Source organism: Papilio polytes, unplaced genomic scaffold (assembly GCF_000836215.1).
Source record: "Papilio polytes unplaced genomic scaffold, Ppol_1.0 DF824180.1, whole genome shotgun sequence".
Taxonomy (NCBI): domain Eukaryota; kingdom Metazoa; phylum Arthropoda; class Insecta; order Lepidoptera; family Papilionidae; genus Papilio; species Papilio polytes.
The window spans coordinates 2,508,038-2,521,207 of NW_013525024.1; the positions used below are offsets into that span (position 1 = coordinate 2,508,038).

A 13,170-nucleotide genomic window follows, 5' to 3' on the forward strand; every position below is an offset into this window, starting at 1 on the left:
TAGGCTACAAACTCTAACATCCGTGCATCTATCCATCCATCTAAACTTTTGCATTCATAATAATAGTATGATATGATTTTTTATTGAAATAAAATTACAATAAATGTTCTTATTTCTTTATTAATAACATATCTCTCAATGTCCTCCCAGTACTATTAACTTAGGTATTAAACAACTACAAAATCCAATTGCATACAAAAATATTTATAAATTCATATTCTCTTTCACGAGAAATAAGCTCTACATGCACGTAAAGTTGTGACTTAATTGTCTATAACAGTTTTTATTTAGCTATTAAGACAATAAACTGAATAGGATAGGCATAAAAGAAAAAATACAGATAAAAAACTAATTATCAATTATTTCTTAATAATAATCGATGTTACCGAAGAAAAAAAAAACACGTTGAAAAAAGTCGTTAAATAATTTATAAATAATATTTCTAAATGTCCACATCATTGTCATTTATTATAAACATTTTATTTTAACTCTATATCCGTATAAGCAATCTTGCGCATTTCGGGGTAGTCAGCGATAAAAATTTACATCGCATTTGCTACAACGAAGATTTTTGAAATTAAAATGTCATGTCTATTTGTCTAAATAATGGATAATATTATCAACGGCAACTGCGACCTTAAATGAAGTCTACATTGTAACTTTGCCGTGCCCACTCGGAAATCCTAGAATCGATATTTCTAATTCGATTCACAATCGGAGGCATTCATCTGTTTTCCCCAACGTAAAATCGTTATTTCTCTTTCGATTTGAATGTAATCGAACAGAGAACACGTATAGTTCTCTCTCTTTCTATCGTGACGTCACGTGATGTTTCAGCTAACGCAAGTGAGGTTTGCGGCGCCCAAGTTGATGTCATTCAGCCGCGCGCGCCTCCGACAAGATTGTGCGTGCTTGCTCCAGCGCTTTCCTGTACACAACAATTAAAATCATTTTTTTAAAGAACATTTTTGTTTGAATAACTCAAATTACTGGACTGATCGGAAAAAAACATTTTACAGTTAGAGAGCTACATTATTACTGAGTAACATCTATGTTTTTTTTTTTTTGATTTGGTGAGGCGAAGTTAAGAAGATAAGTAAGAATTTTAGTTTTTCAAAAATCAAAAACAACGTGTTTTAGGATCAGAACACTGTTAGTAGTTGGCACACAGTTGCGACCTATGGGTACCTGTGAGCTAGAAGCACGTGTAAACAGTAACTGGGATACAAGTAGCTAGCACTTTTTCGATTTTGTGAGATCTTGAAAGAGAGACCTTTGAGATAAAATGACCTTTTATTGGCATGTCAGCTATTTCTCTGTTATACTAGCACGTGTACTCCGGCTTTTATATAGTATAGTGTGTACATACAGATGCATAGGGTTGTCGGAGTGCAGTCGGGAGATAGCGAGCTGTGCGAGGCGCGCGAGGCGGCGCAGCGCGCTCGCCCGCAGCGCGCCCGCGCGCGGCAGCGTGTCCGCCAGCGCCGCGCCCGCCGCCGCCGCCTGCACGCCCGGCGCCGCGCCCGCCGCCATGCACAGCGTGTCTGCACCAACATATTGTACATTTGTGTCCTTTTGCATATTTCAATACAGTATTAACGATTTAAAATAAAACATAAAATTATTGCAATTTTTAATCATAGATTGTGTTAAGAAAATCAGTATTACGCTGGAGGATTAGCGCAACACTATTATTGACATATACGTCCCGTCCCTATCTGACATCTGTCAATGTCATTCAGACGTATGACAACAGCGCGCCATTTTGAGTTTGTCACGTTGTTACAATTATATCAATATCTATCAATTGAAAGAACACTTTGGCATTTTTTAAAAATTCTGTACAGACACATTAGCGCGCTAAAGTTAATATAACATAAAATATAACACGATTCATAATTTGCAGTTATCAACGTCCAATGTATGGATGATTTGAACATAGTATGTATAAATGTACCAATAAGTGAGAGCACGAGTGCGTCCGCGTTGAGCGTGGGCGGCGGGGCGCAGAGCGCGAGCGCCGCGCGCAGCAGCCGCACGCCCGCGCCCACGCAGCGCCGCCAGAACGCCCCGCCCGCGCCCTCCAGCACACTGCGATATCATACACTCTTATTAACAAAATACACTCTTTTTGCGGGTGGCAGCTGCAACAAACTCATATCTAGCACAAATTTTAAAATATATTGGGTTTAATTATAGTTTTATTGTTCTTCAATAGATATAAAAAGTGTATGAAAGCCTTATTCTCTTCTTTATCTCTATGTAATGTACGGTTTCTATCTATACTAACATAATAAAACGTAAATACACACTTATTTGTTGTGTAAAATCTCAACAATCATTAAATATATTTTTGAATCAATATCCTTTTTTTTAAATGCCCTACACTACGTCAAGCTATAGGCTACATATTCTTATGCTTCTTAATTTCGGAAATTCGGAATCTTGCGAATGAAGCCGAACGGGAACAGCTAGTATAGTATAGTCTTTTTTACATAAGACTTGCTGTTGCTCGCTACTTTACCCGCATAAAATAAAAACAATTACCCTATTTTACTCAATGATAACGTAGCTTTTAATTGTGTAAGAATGATTTAAATCGGTTATTACTTTTTGAGTTATAAAAATACAAATCTTTCCTCTTTGAAATATCTGCATAGAAAGGGAGGTGAGACGTAAACACCAAGTTCAAAATAGTTTGTATTACTGCGGTGGTAAGGGTGGCAGGAAGACGTCAGCGTGCAGTGTGGCGGCGAGCCTGGCGCGCGCGGCGCCCGCCAGCCGGCGCAGTGCGGCCCCGCCCGGCAGAGCGCACGCACGCTCCAGCACGCGACGGAGGCGCACGCATGCACGCACGCATACTGGGTCCCATGCGTGCTCCACCAGCTCTAAAATAATATATTGTCACATTGTTACGTGGTTTATCGGCTTTTAATGAAAAATTACATGTTCCCGTGAGATTTTATAGTCACAAAAATACTATACCCTTTCAGTTGCCAATGTCAAAATTAAAACAACAGAGTTCCTTCCGATTTGCAAATCGTAGTTATAAGTATTGCGTCACGCATTTTGATATAAAAATGCAATTACAAATGAGTATAGCAAAAAATATAGATTTGGACAATTTGTATTTGCTATTTCCAACTTCTGATTATCCGTCCGCGTGGAATTAAAAAAAAACTGTTGCCTATGTATTCTTCCAGACTATCATCTACATCGATACCAAATTTCATCAAAATCCGTTCAAGCGTTCAGGCTACAAACTCTAACAAACATTCATCCATCTAAACTTTCGCATTTATAATATTAAGCGCCTGTCCCACTACTGGCTGATAGAGGCTCAAATAGCTTAAAAATAACGTGACTGTCAGATAATTAACAAAATCCGACATTTCCATCACATATTTTACACGTTGGATTATTATCAGACAATTTACAATTTGGTGGAACATGCCTTAAGTATGATAGTTATGGGTAAGAATGCTTGTACACACCTGTGACCTTGGGCAGGACGACCTTGTTGATGATGGTGGGCACCAGCAGCAGGTCGGGGTCGTCTCGCAGCGCAGCCTCGCTCAACCCCGCCCCCGCCTCCGCCTCCGCCTCCTCCTCCGACAGCTCAGACTCGCTGGACAGCCGCTCAGCGCGCACGCCGTACATCATCAGGCATCTGACACAATTAAATGTTTCAACTGGTAATAACATTATTTGCTATTGCTATTATATTGTAATATGCTGTTACATTTTTTTATCTACCTTCATCCGCGTGAAATTAAAAAATAATAAAAAAAACTGTCTACATTACTCACTGATAATGTTGTTTTTTAATGGTGAAAATCGGATCAGCAGATTTTAGGTTATTTCAATACATATAGAAAATCCAAAAATATAAATTCTTTTTCTTTATAATATTAGTATGGACAACTTTTTCTTTGGAACAATAATTATAAAAAACTCAAAATTACAAAAATTAGCGAATAATCAAATATAAATGCTCACTTGTACCAGTCCATCTTTTCATAATCCTCATTGTCTTCATCCGCCAATGGATTCCACAGGATCAACTGCAACAAATGCTCTATTAACATGGCGCGAAACGAGAAAACTAATAACAACAAACATAGTCTGGAACAACACCAAATAACTCCGTCCTCCAAATAACTCTATCATCCGCCATCTCAGTCATCACTCCCTTCTTGATCATGTTACCTTTCACGCAATCCATCTATCTCTTTCTAGGACTACCTCTACCCGTGTACCTCCTACATTCATAACTAACGTTAAGGATTATTTATTTTTTATTTATTTACACTTTGTAAAGAAAAACAATCTTACTAATTTTACTAATCTTACTAATATTATAAATGCGAAAGTTTAGATGGATGGATGGATAGATGGATGGATGGATGGATGGATGGATGGATGGATGTTTGTTAGCGTTTGTAGCCTAAACGACTGAACGGATCTCCATGAAATTTGGCACAGGTTTAGAGCATAGTCTGGAAGAACACATAGCCTACTTTTTATACCGGGAATAGTTACGGTTCCCGTGGGATTCATTAATTTAGTTTTTTTAATGTTTACTCGATCATTCTGCAACGGTACAACATATCTTATTGAAATTTGGCACAGATATAAAACAAAGTCTGGAGTACACATGGGATAAGCTTCATCCCCGAGAAATGTCCGGTTCCCGAGGGATACGGTGCTTTTTGTAATTTTTATAGTTTGTATATTTTCTAATACCACGCGTACGAAGTCGCGGGCAACAGCTCGTTTACAATAAATATATATTCAACGTTGGTTGTACAGGCGAGCATAACTTTTTTTTTATTTATTACCTCGTGTCGTATGTACGGCGCGAGCAGCCGCGGCAGGCAGTCGGCGACGTACGCGTCGCTGTAGAGCGCGGGCTGCGAGCGTCGCCAGCGCGAGACGCGAGCGCACACGCCGCGCACGCTGCGCCACGCCGGCAGCGCGTCCGCGAACACCTCACACGATAACTGACGGATCGCCTCTGGTAGCATACAATACAAAATAAAACTGTTAAGAAGCCCTTTTTTAGCATTTTTCACGGTATAAATTCGCATGCGAGGCAAACCGAACGGTCGTACAATGACTCCTACTCTTATTCCAGCCCCCCCAGTCACATCTCCATAGTAAAATTAAAATAAAAATCTTAGTAAGTCTTTTTAAATGGAACAAAGTTGACATTTTACAAATTATAACATTAGAGTGTGTATGTACGTATTTACCCGACGTTCTTACGGTGAAACATCGTGATGCCTGCACATATTGACGAAGAAATTCAAAGATATGTGTGAAGTCAACCCGCAGTGGGCCAACATGGTTCACTATGTCCTAGGTTCGAGCCTCTGAATGGGACGTATAGTGAGCTGGTGATGATGATGATGATGATGATGATGATGATGATGATGATGATGATGATGATGTAGGTATGTGCAGCACGTACCGGCCTCCTGCGTGTAGTGCTGCAGCTCGGCGGGCGGCAGGTCGTCGTCGCTGGAGTCTCCGTCGCGGTGCGCGGGCGCCGCCCCCGCCGCCGCCGCGCCCGCTTCGCGCCGCAACCTGCGCGCGCGCCGCCGCCCCTCGCGCTCCGCCGCGCGCCGTGTCTTCTCCTCGCTGTCCACCGGCTTCGCTGCACCGGGTCGAGCTGGAACAACAAACAACTTACTAGCTGTATCGCGGGGGATAAAAACACAATTAGTAGCCGTGTTCTTCCAGACTATGTTCTACATCTATGCTATTCCGGCAGATCTGTTAAGTAGTTCTGGAGATACGTAGTAACAAACATCCATCCATATAAACTTTCGCATTTTTAATATTAGTATAATAGTATAGATATATAGCAGGATGAGGCACAGTGCGGAGGTACCTGCGAGCGCGAGCACGTCCTGCGCCTGGTCGCGCACGTCGGCGCGGCGGCGCTCCACCAGGAACTCGCAGCGCCGCCGGTGCAGCTGCAGCGCGCGCGCCTCCAGCGCCTCCAGCTGCGGCATCTGCACACAGACACACATAATTGTCAAATTTACATAAAGCGCCAATAGCCCAATGGTTTGGAGTATGGACTACCGATCCTGCGGCCGATGGTTCGAATTTGGTTTGGTTCGCCATTCGACTATTGTCCTATGCGTCTCCTCCACCGTCAAATCCACTTTTCCTTCCCATCCTGTCCTCTTAAGAAAAGGGTGGAAAGGGAAAAGGACCAAAATTAGGCTTTCGGCATTACATAAATAGTAAAAAATCTGTATACCTTTTCATCGAGACATTCAACGAGGTCCGTGATGTATCCGCGAGCGGCCTGCGCGCGGCGGTACGCGGCGTCCAGGCGGCGGGTGCGCGCGGCGCGGGAAGCGCGCTCCCGCGCCCGCTGCAGCAGCCGCGCGCGCACCGCCTCGCCCCGCTCGCCCGTCGCCGCCCGCTCCCGGCGCAGCTCCTCCAACCTGGTACACACATTTCAATAAACACCGTCCACTCGTAAAACGATTATCTTATTTTGTTATTTTTTTTTTATTAAGATAAACCAACAGGACAAAATTATGACACATACATTTTTACACAATACAATAAGTAACATGCAGATAATTTGTCCTAATTATAGGTTTACACGACATACATAGAAAAATAACAACAATAACAACAGTAACAACAGTAGACAGAATATGTATTCATCTTTTTTTTTTTCTTTAAAATTAACTGACTTATAGAACTATCTTTCCTGCGGTAAATGTTTTTTTATTCAAATAATAATATTTTTTGAAATTACACCCCGCCACACCTTTTCCGCATTTTTTTTCATTTCTAGCTGCTATTCACAAGTTGGTGAACGTCAAGCAATTTGTGTATTTAGTCTGTTTTCTTGAGTTATTACAACACTAGGTTTTGTCTGCAACTCTGCATGGAATTAAATAAAAACTCTCTTCTCTATCTATCTCTATCTATGTCTTCTTCATCTATGCCAAATTTAATCGAGATAATTTTAACTCTAACAAACATCCGTCCATCTAAGCTTTCGCATTTTTAATAGTAGTTAGACTCTTAATTATCTACATTTTTATTATTAATATGAATATTTAGGTGGAGGATAGATGTTTTTCAAAACACATCTCCGAGACGCCTTAATAGATCTCTATGGAATTTGGAATAGATGAAGATATAGTCTGGAAGGACACTTCTTCCAGACTATCGTCTTCTACTTGGCGACTAGACTTTTGCTTTTTTTTTCACTCTGACGTAGTCGCGAAAGCTAGTAAGTTATACCTTGATTTGAGTGCTTGAAGTAGTTCGTGTGGTGTGGAGGGCGCGGTGTTGTCGGGGGTGAGCAGCGAGCGCAGATGCGGCGCGCTGTCGGTGCGCGGCGCAGTGGCCGCTACCGCGAACGGGTTCAACTCAGACTGTATCTCGCCTTATCAAAATAAAGTTTTTATAAAGATATATTTTTTTATAATAAAAATAGGTAATGAAGATAATTAACTATTTTACGTGTGTAGTATTTTTTTTTTGACTCATCTATATTAATATTATAAAGAAGGAAGATTTTATTGTATTTTTGTATGTATTCGATTCACGTAAAAACTACTAAACCGATTTTTCTATACTAATATTCGAAAGATAGAATTGTATTTTTGTATGTATTCGATTCACGTAAAAACTACTAAACCGATTTTTCTATACTAATATTCGAAAGATAGAATTGTATTTTTGTACATATTAAAATAACTCTAAAACTATTTCACCACCATTCAAACCAAAATTCTTTCACCATTAGAAAGGTTTATCTGTTAGTAACATAGGTTATACTTTTTTATTATTTTTTAACTTCACGAGAAAGAAGTCAGCTCTCTAAAATTCATCCAAAACTCACCAGTAATGTCTATGTTAGAAGGCATTGCCTTCTGTATTTGTTGTTTCTCCCATGCCTCATCTTCGCTGTCCAGCTCTTCTTCCGAGGCAGCCGCGGTCCCGCCTGGAAACAAAATCATCTTTTAGGTCACTTTGCACTAAATAGGGCCGAGGTACTTGTATATTTACATAATAATATACAGTCGCCTTCTCATGCAACGAACGTAAGCTGCGCTCCCACTTAGTAATATCCAATACCGAGACGTTAACACAGCTATTTGGGACATATTTGACCGACTTCCCAAAAGAAGGAGGTACTCAATTCGTCGATATATATATATATTCTTTTTAACATAAATTCATATTGGCTATTCTGCCTTTTTAGGTATACAACACATTATCGCTTTAAAGTTGGATACTGCTAATAAAGCTAACTGTACTTTTCGCTTATAAATACTTTGTAATAGTGTATTGTTAGAAATACTTACGTTTAGGTTTATCACTAGGCAGGACCAGTCCGCAGACTTCTATCCTGCCATCCTCGTCATCATCGTCACCCGAGCCATCGTCGCGGATGAGCCGTGAACCCGGAGTCGCCTCCGATCTGATCGGAACAAAGTCACCCAGTTCTCGAGCCTGGAAATACAAGTTATATATTCAAATATACTTCATAAAATATAAATATACTAGCTTTCGCCTGTGGCTCCATTCATGTAGAAAAAATAAGAAAATCTCAGTGTTCTTCCAGACTACCCTATATTTCATCCAGATCCATTCAGCCATTTAAGCTACAAACTCTAATATACATCCATCCATCCATACTTTCACATTTATAATTTAGTTAGAATATTTATTTATAATGTCAAACTGCTATTTTATCCCAAAATGTGAATTGTTTGTTGGTAACCCAGTAAAAAGTAATTTAAACTGAAGCTATTTGCTTTTATGCCCCACAGATATGAACACTTCAATACATTACACTTTTCACAATGTACATAAAGCAGGACCAGTTTTAGCATTTCTAGCATCCTGGGCTGGATTTCTCAGATGCCCCTTAACTGTAATACAAACCCACATGAAAAAGGGTGTCCGCGCCACCACTATATGTTCGGCGCCTCAGGTGGTTGCCCACCTTAATGCTGGTACTGTTTAATCAGGACTCTATAGTTGTTGTGTGTGACGACACATACAACCCGCACCCCAAAGTTGCACTTATAAATTACAAAACTGTAAGCACCAGAGGACACAAAGGAGAGTGTCGACATCGTCGGGTGTCATCTCTTAGTCCCTCACCTCTCATACCTGCTGTCTGGTCTTGCGCGCCGCGTGGATGAGCGCCGCATCGGGTATGTGGCCCGGCTGCGCGAGCACAGCGCGCACCGACTCTGCGCGGTACCGATGGAAACCCCTACTATCCTCCTCTTCCTCAATCTCATCATCAGACATGTCCCCGGTCCCCTCTGCAGCGAGTGCCTCACGTCCAGTCAGTATCAGCCCCTCTAGTGACCCTTTCTTCTTGACCTTCGGCTTGTCTCCCACATCATCATTGTCCATTGTGTCCTGGATATCATTAGAGCATTATTACCATAAATAAATGAGATTATATCAACTACTCTTAAGAAATAAGTAGCATATCTTATGAGATCTTTAAATAGGTGGTTGTTAATTAGATTAAAAGTAAACTACTTTAGCTTCATAAAAAACTTATATAACAATAACAGTATATCTTAATTATCACATTTATTTTCATGGTTTCCTTATTCCATACAAAAACAGAATACATGTTGACTAAAATGTGTTGAAATATGTTCTTACAACACATTTTAGTCAACTCAAACTTTGAGTAATTCTTATAGTATGTTTTTATGTTAGAATAAATGTTGTATACATAATATGTTATGTGTTCTGTGTCTATGTAAACATTACCTCAGGCGTATTATTGTCATATTTGTTATTATCACCATCAGGAACACGGTGTTTCTCCTTCTCACGCCGCTTTGCAAGTTTCTTGCTCTGGGATGATTTTTTTACTTTAAAAACCTCTCCATCATCCTCTGTTACAACATAAGATATACACAATAAATTTTATTCCATAAAATACATTAATTAAAGAGCAAAAGTTAATCAAGTGGAAAAATTAATAAAAATTGTTTCAAGAGTAAATTGTTAAAGTTGATTTTCAGTACATCCAGGATTTCATTGCTCCTATTTAATTAAAAAAGTCATTTACATTTAATGAAATAAGATTTTAGCATCTATGTTTTTTACAATCCAAACATATAGTTTACAGAAACAATAGTACAACCAATAATTGTTTTGTTATGAATAAAGATGTTTTAGCATATGTTTAGCTATGTCAAGTATTGTAAAAGAACATAAAACAATTTTCTTTTCAAACATAGCTTTACTATCGGTTTCAAAATACTAATAATTATTAATTACTTTTATTACAGTGATCAGCGAAACATTACATTTAGGTTATAAGTAATTAGGCAAATTATTCGAGGTTAAGGACAAACCTTCATCAGCAAAACTCAATAATGTAGGATTTTTAACAGGTTTGTTTTCTTTTTTCTGGCTGATGATAGGCGGCGGTGGTGGTTCAGGATCGCCGTCATCATCATCGTCAGCGCAAAAGACGCGTCGTTGAATCTTCTTTGGTTTACGAAATAAGGACATTATTTTGTACTAAATTAGACAAGTGATACACAATTAGAATTAGCTGAAATATAGCTTTTACTATTTAATTCCAAGAGATCAAATAATAATTAGTAAGAGATTTGCTATTCAATTATTTTTTATAATTATTTAATGCAATGAATATATGAATACAAATTCACAATTCCTGAAATGACAGTTGACTAATGTCAAAGTCAAACTGCCATGTTTTTTTATAATCTTTGATAGATCACTATGGTCAGATTTCACAGATGTACCAGTAGTACTAGTGTTGTGTCTTTTTATCACAAAGCTAATTTTATCAGAGCTGGTTCATAGTTATTTTTTTATAATACGAGGACAAACGAGCAACGAGAACATTACAGTGGTCATCTCCAGCTATCTGCAATAACAGCAGATGCTGCAGATATATTGCTGTTGGATAATTATTGTGTCCCATATGCCCATTTCAAATCAAAACGGTAATTTTGTTTGTTATGATGATGCGTTGATATGTATATAGCTTTTGGGTTTAACGTTAAGTTAAGGCATTATAAAATATAGAAGGCTATTTTTTTAACATATTCTTTAAATAACAATAAGAAGGAAATAACCGGTGATTTTTTGAGTTGCCATACAAAAAAATAACTAAAACGGTCTGACATTGCGCGTCCAACACTAGATCTGTCTTTGTGTCTCACGAACGCACAAGTTCTGTGCGTTTTTGTGTTTGGTCTTGGTAAGTTGTCTTAAATCTATATTTATTTTCGTAATCTCTTATAAAATCTCATATTGTTATGTGGCATAATGATCCTTGTTATGTTTAGTGCAAACAATGTGCAATATTTAAAGGAAATCTATAAAATGTGCCCTTTCTCAAAAATGTGATTTTCTTCTAGTCCTTAAATTTCTCCGAAGTCCCTACTTCACTCATCAAGATGGGTAGGGAGGACAAGGCTACTTGGAAGACTAACTACTTCACCAAAATCATCGTAAGTTTATTTTATTTCAGTCGACGTTTACAAACAATATGTCTGTCCTAATACCAGAGAGCACATAATTGGTTCTCTGGCTTCGCTTTCAGACTACATCAACGTCTTCAAATTTATCCTAGTGTGATAGTTTCAATACATATTAACATTGCACTGGCATTTTGGAGATACAAGTTAACTCTTTGACAAATTTTGGAGGCAATTAGTTGAAACTACTTTTCATCACAACAAACTGTTAAATTTAGCGTTTTTATTATTTCAGCAACTCTTAGACGAGTATCCAAAATGCTTCTTAGTGGGAGCAGACAACGTGGGTTCGACCCAAATGCAGCAGATTCGTATCTCTCTGCGCGGGCACAGCATCGTGCTAATGGGCAAGAATACGATGATGCGTAAAGCTATCAAGGACCACCTGGATAACAACCCTGCTCTTGAGAAGCTTTTGCCACACATCAAGGGAAATGTCGGTTTTGTGTTCACCCGCGGAGACTTGGTGGAAGTGAGTAATAATATAACATTAATTATGTTTGTAGCATAGTCCTAATTTATTAAACCTAAGTTGAATAAGACACTGGCTGGTTCATGTCTGCTTGTGTAGCAGTAGTACATCAAGTTGCCAATTAGTTTTTGAGCCAGTTCAAACCTAATTTACTTATCTAATTGATAAGAACTGATAATAATTTAATGTATAAGTTATTTGTTCGTCTTCACATTATTTATAGAAAAATGTTAATTGTATTTGTTAATTGTTAGGTGCGTGATAAACTTCTGGAGAACAAGGTGCGTGCGCCCGCCCGCCCCGGCGCCATCGCGCCGCTCTCCGTAGTTATCCCTGCACACAACACCGGTCTTGGCCCTGAGAAGACTTCCTTCTTCCAGGCCCTTTCCATCCCCACCAAGATTTCCAAGGGTAAGAATAAGCTATCTACAAAATTCATGGAATACAAGATTATTAAACTTGAAGATGTAACATGCCTCTCCATTTCTATGTTACTTCAACTAAACCCTAGAATGCAAATTTATAATTAATATAATATTGTAAGGTACAATTGAAATCATCAACGATGTGCACATCCTGAAGCCTGGAGACAAGGTGGGCGCCTCCGAGGCCACACTACTCAACATGTTGAACATCTCCCCCTTCTCGTATGGTCTGGTTGTCAAACAGGTGAGATATGCAGCTATGTTTTAAAACTTTATGGTTCTATAATATATCTCGCGCAAGTATGAAAAAGGTATAATATAAATATATATTTTAAGCAGGATTGATAGTCAAGGGCTGTTTACTACCATCCAAAGTGTTGAGTACAGTCTGCATAATGTAATGCATTCTGATAATTTATCTTTGGTATAGTAGTTGCTGCATGGATATAAAGTTTTTCTGTTTGAGAACAGAAATATGTTCTATTAGCAGACATTTTATTATTTAATTATTTTGTATCAATAAAAGATTCCCACTAAATTTGTAACAGGTTGGCATTAGATTACTACACAATTTTTACTTATCAAAGAATAGGTATGACTCTTGACTTTGTCTGTGTGGAATTGAATTACGATTTTTTATGGTCAACTTGTAGGTGTATGACTCTGGCACGATCTTCGCGCCGGCCATCCTGGACATAAAGCCTGAGGACCTGCGCGCCAAGTTCATGGAGGG

The 13,170-nt window shown here is 38.9% G+C and overlaps 2 protein-coding genes across 3 annotated transcripts; one reads left to right on the top strand and one right to left on the bottom strand.

Moving 5' to 3' along the window:
* Positions 1-413: 413 nt before the first annotated feature.
* Positions 414-10,719, bottom strand: LOC106111226 (PAX3- and PAX7-binding protein 1). Of its 2 annotated transcripts, XM_013293245.1 has the most exons (15): positions 10,383-10,719; positions 9,790-9,917; positions 9,166-9,423; positions 8,352-8,499; positions 7,886-7,987; positions 7,282-7,426; positions 6,275-6,464; positions 5,897-6,020; positions 5,474-5,674; positions 4,842-5,017; positions 4,000-4,064; positions 3,495-3,670; positions 2,708-2,888; positions 1,370-2,091; positions 414-928 (listed from the first exon to the last, which is right to left on the bottom strand). In XM_013293245.1, the coding sequence occupies exons 1-14, from the start codon at positions 10,540-10,542 to the stop codon at positions 1,794-1,796; spliced, it is 2,352 nt and encodes a 783-aa protein (XP_013148699.1). In that variant the 5' UTR covers positions 10,543-10,719; the 3' UTR covers positions 414-928; positions 1,370-1,793. The 2 variants fall into 2 exon arrangements, with proteins under 2 accessions (XP_013148699.1, XP_013148700.1); XM_013293246.1 differs by lacking the exon at positions 414-928 and having other exon boundaries at positions 2,052-2,888.
* A 431-nt stretch (positions 10,720-11,150) lies between these two features.
* Positions 11,151-13,170, top strand: LOC106111145 (60S acidic ribosomal protein P0; the record flags this gene model as incomplete). Its single annotated transcript, XM_013293141.1, is given in 6 exon segments — positions 11,151-11,260; positions 11,421-11,513; positions 11,776-12,012; positions 12,267-12,423; positions 12,557-12,681; positions 13,091-13,170. Coding segments are annotated over 5 exon segments (653 nt in total), but the record flags the coding sequence as incomplete, so codon positions are not given.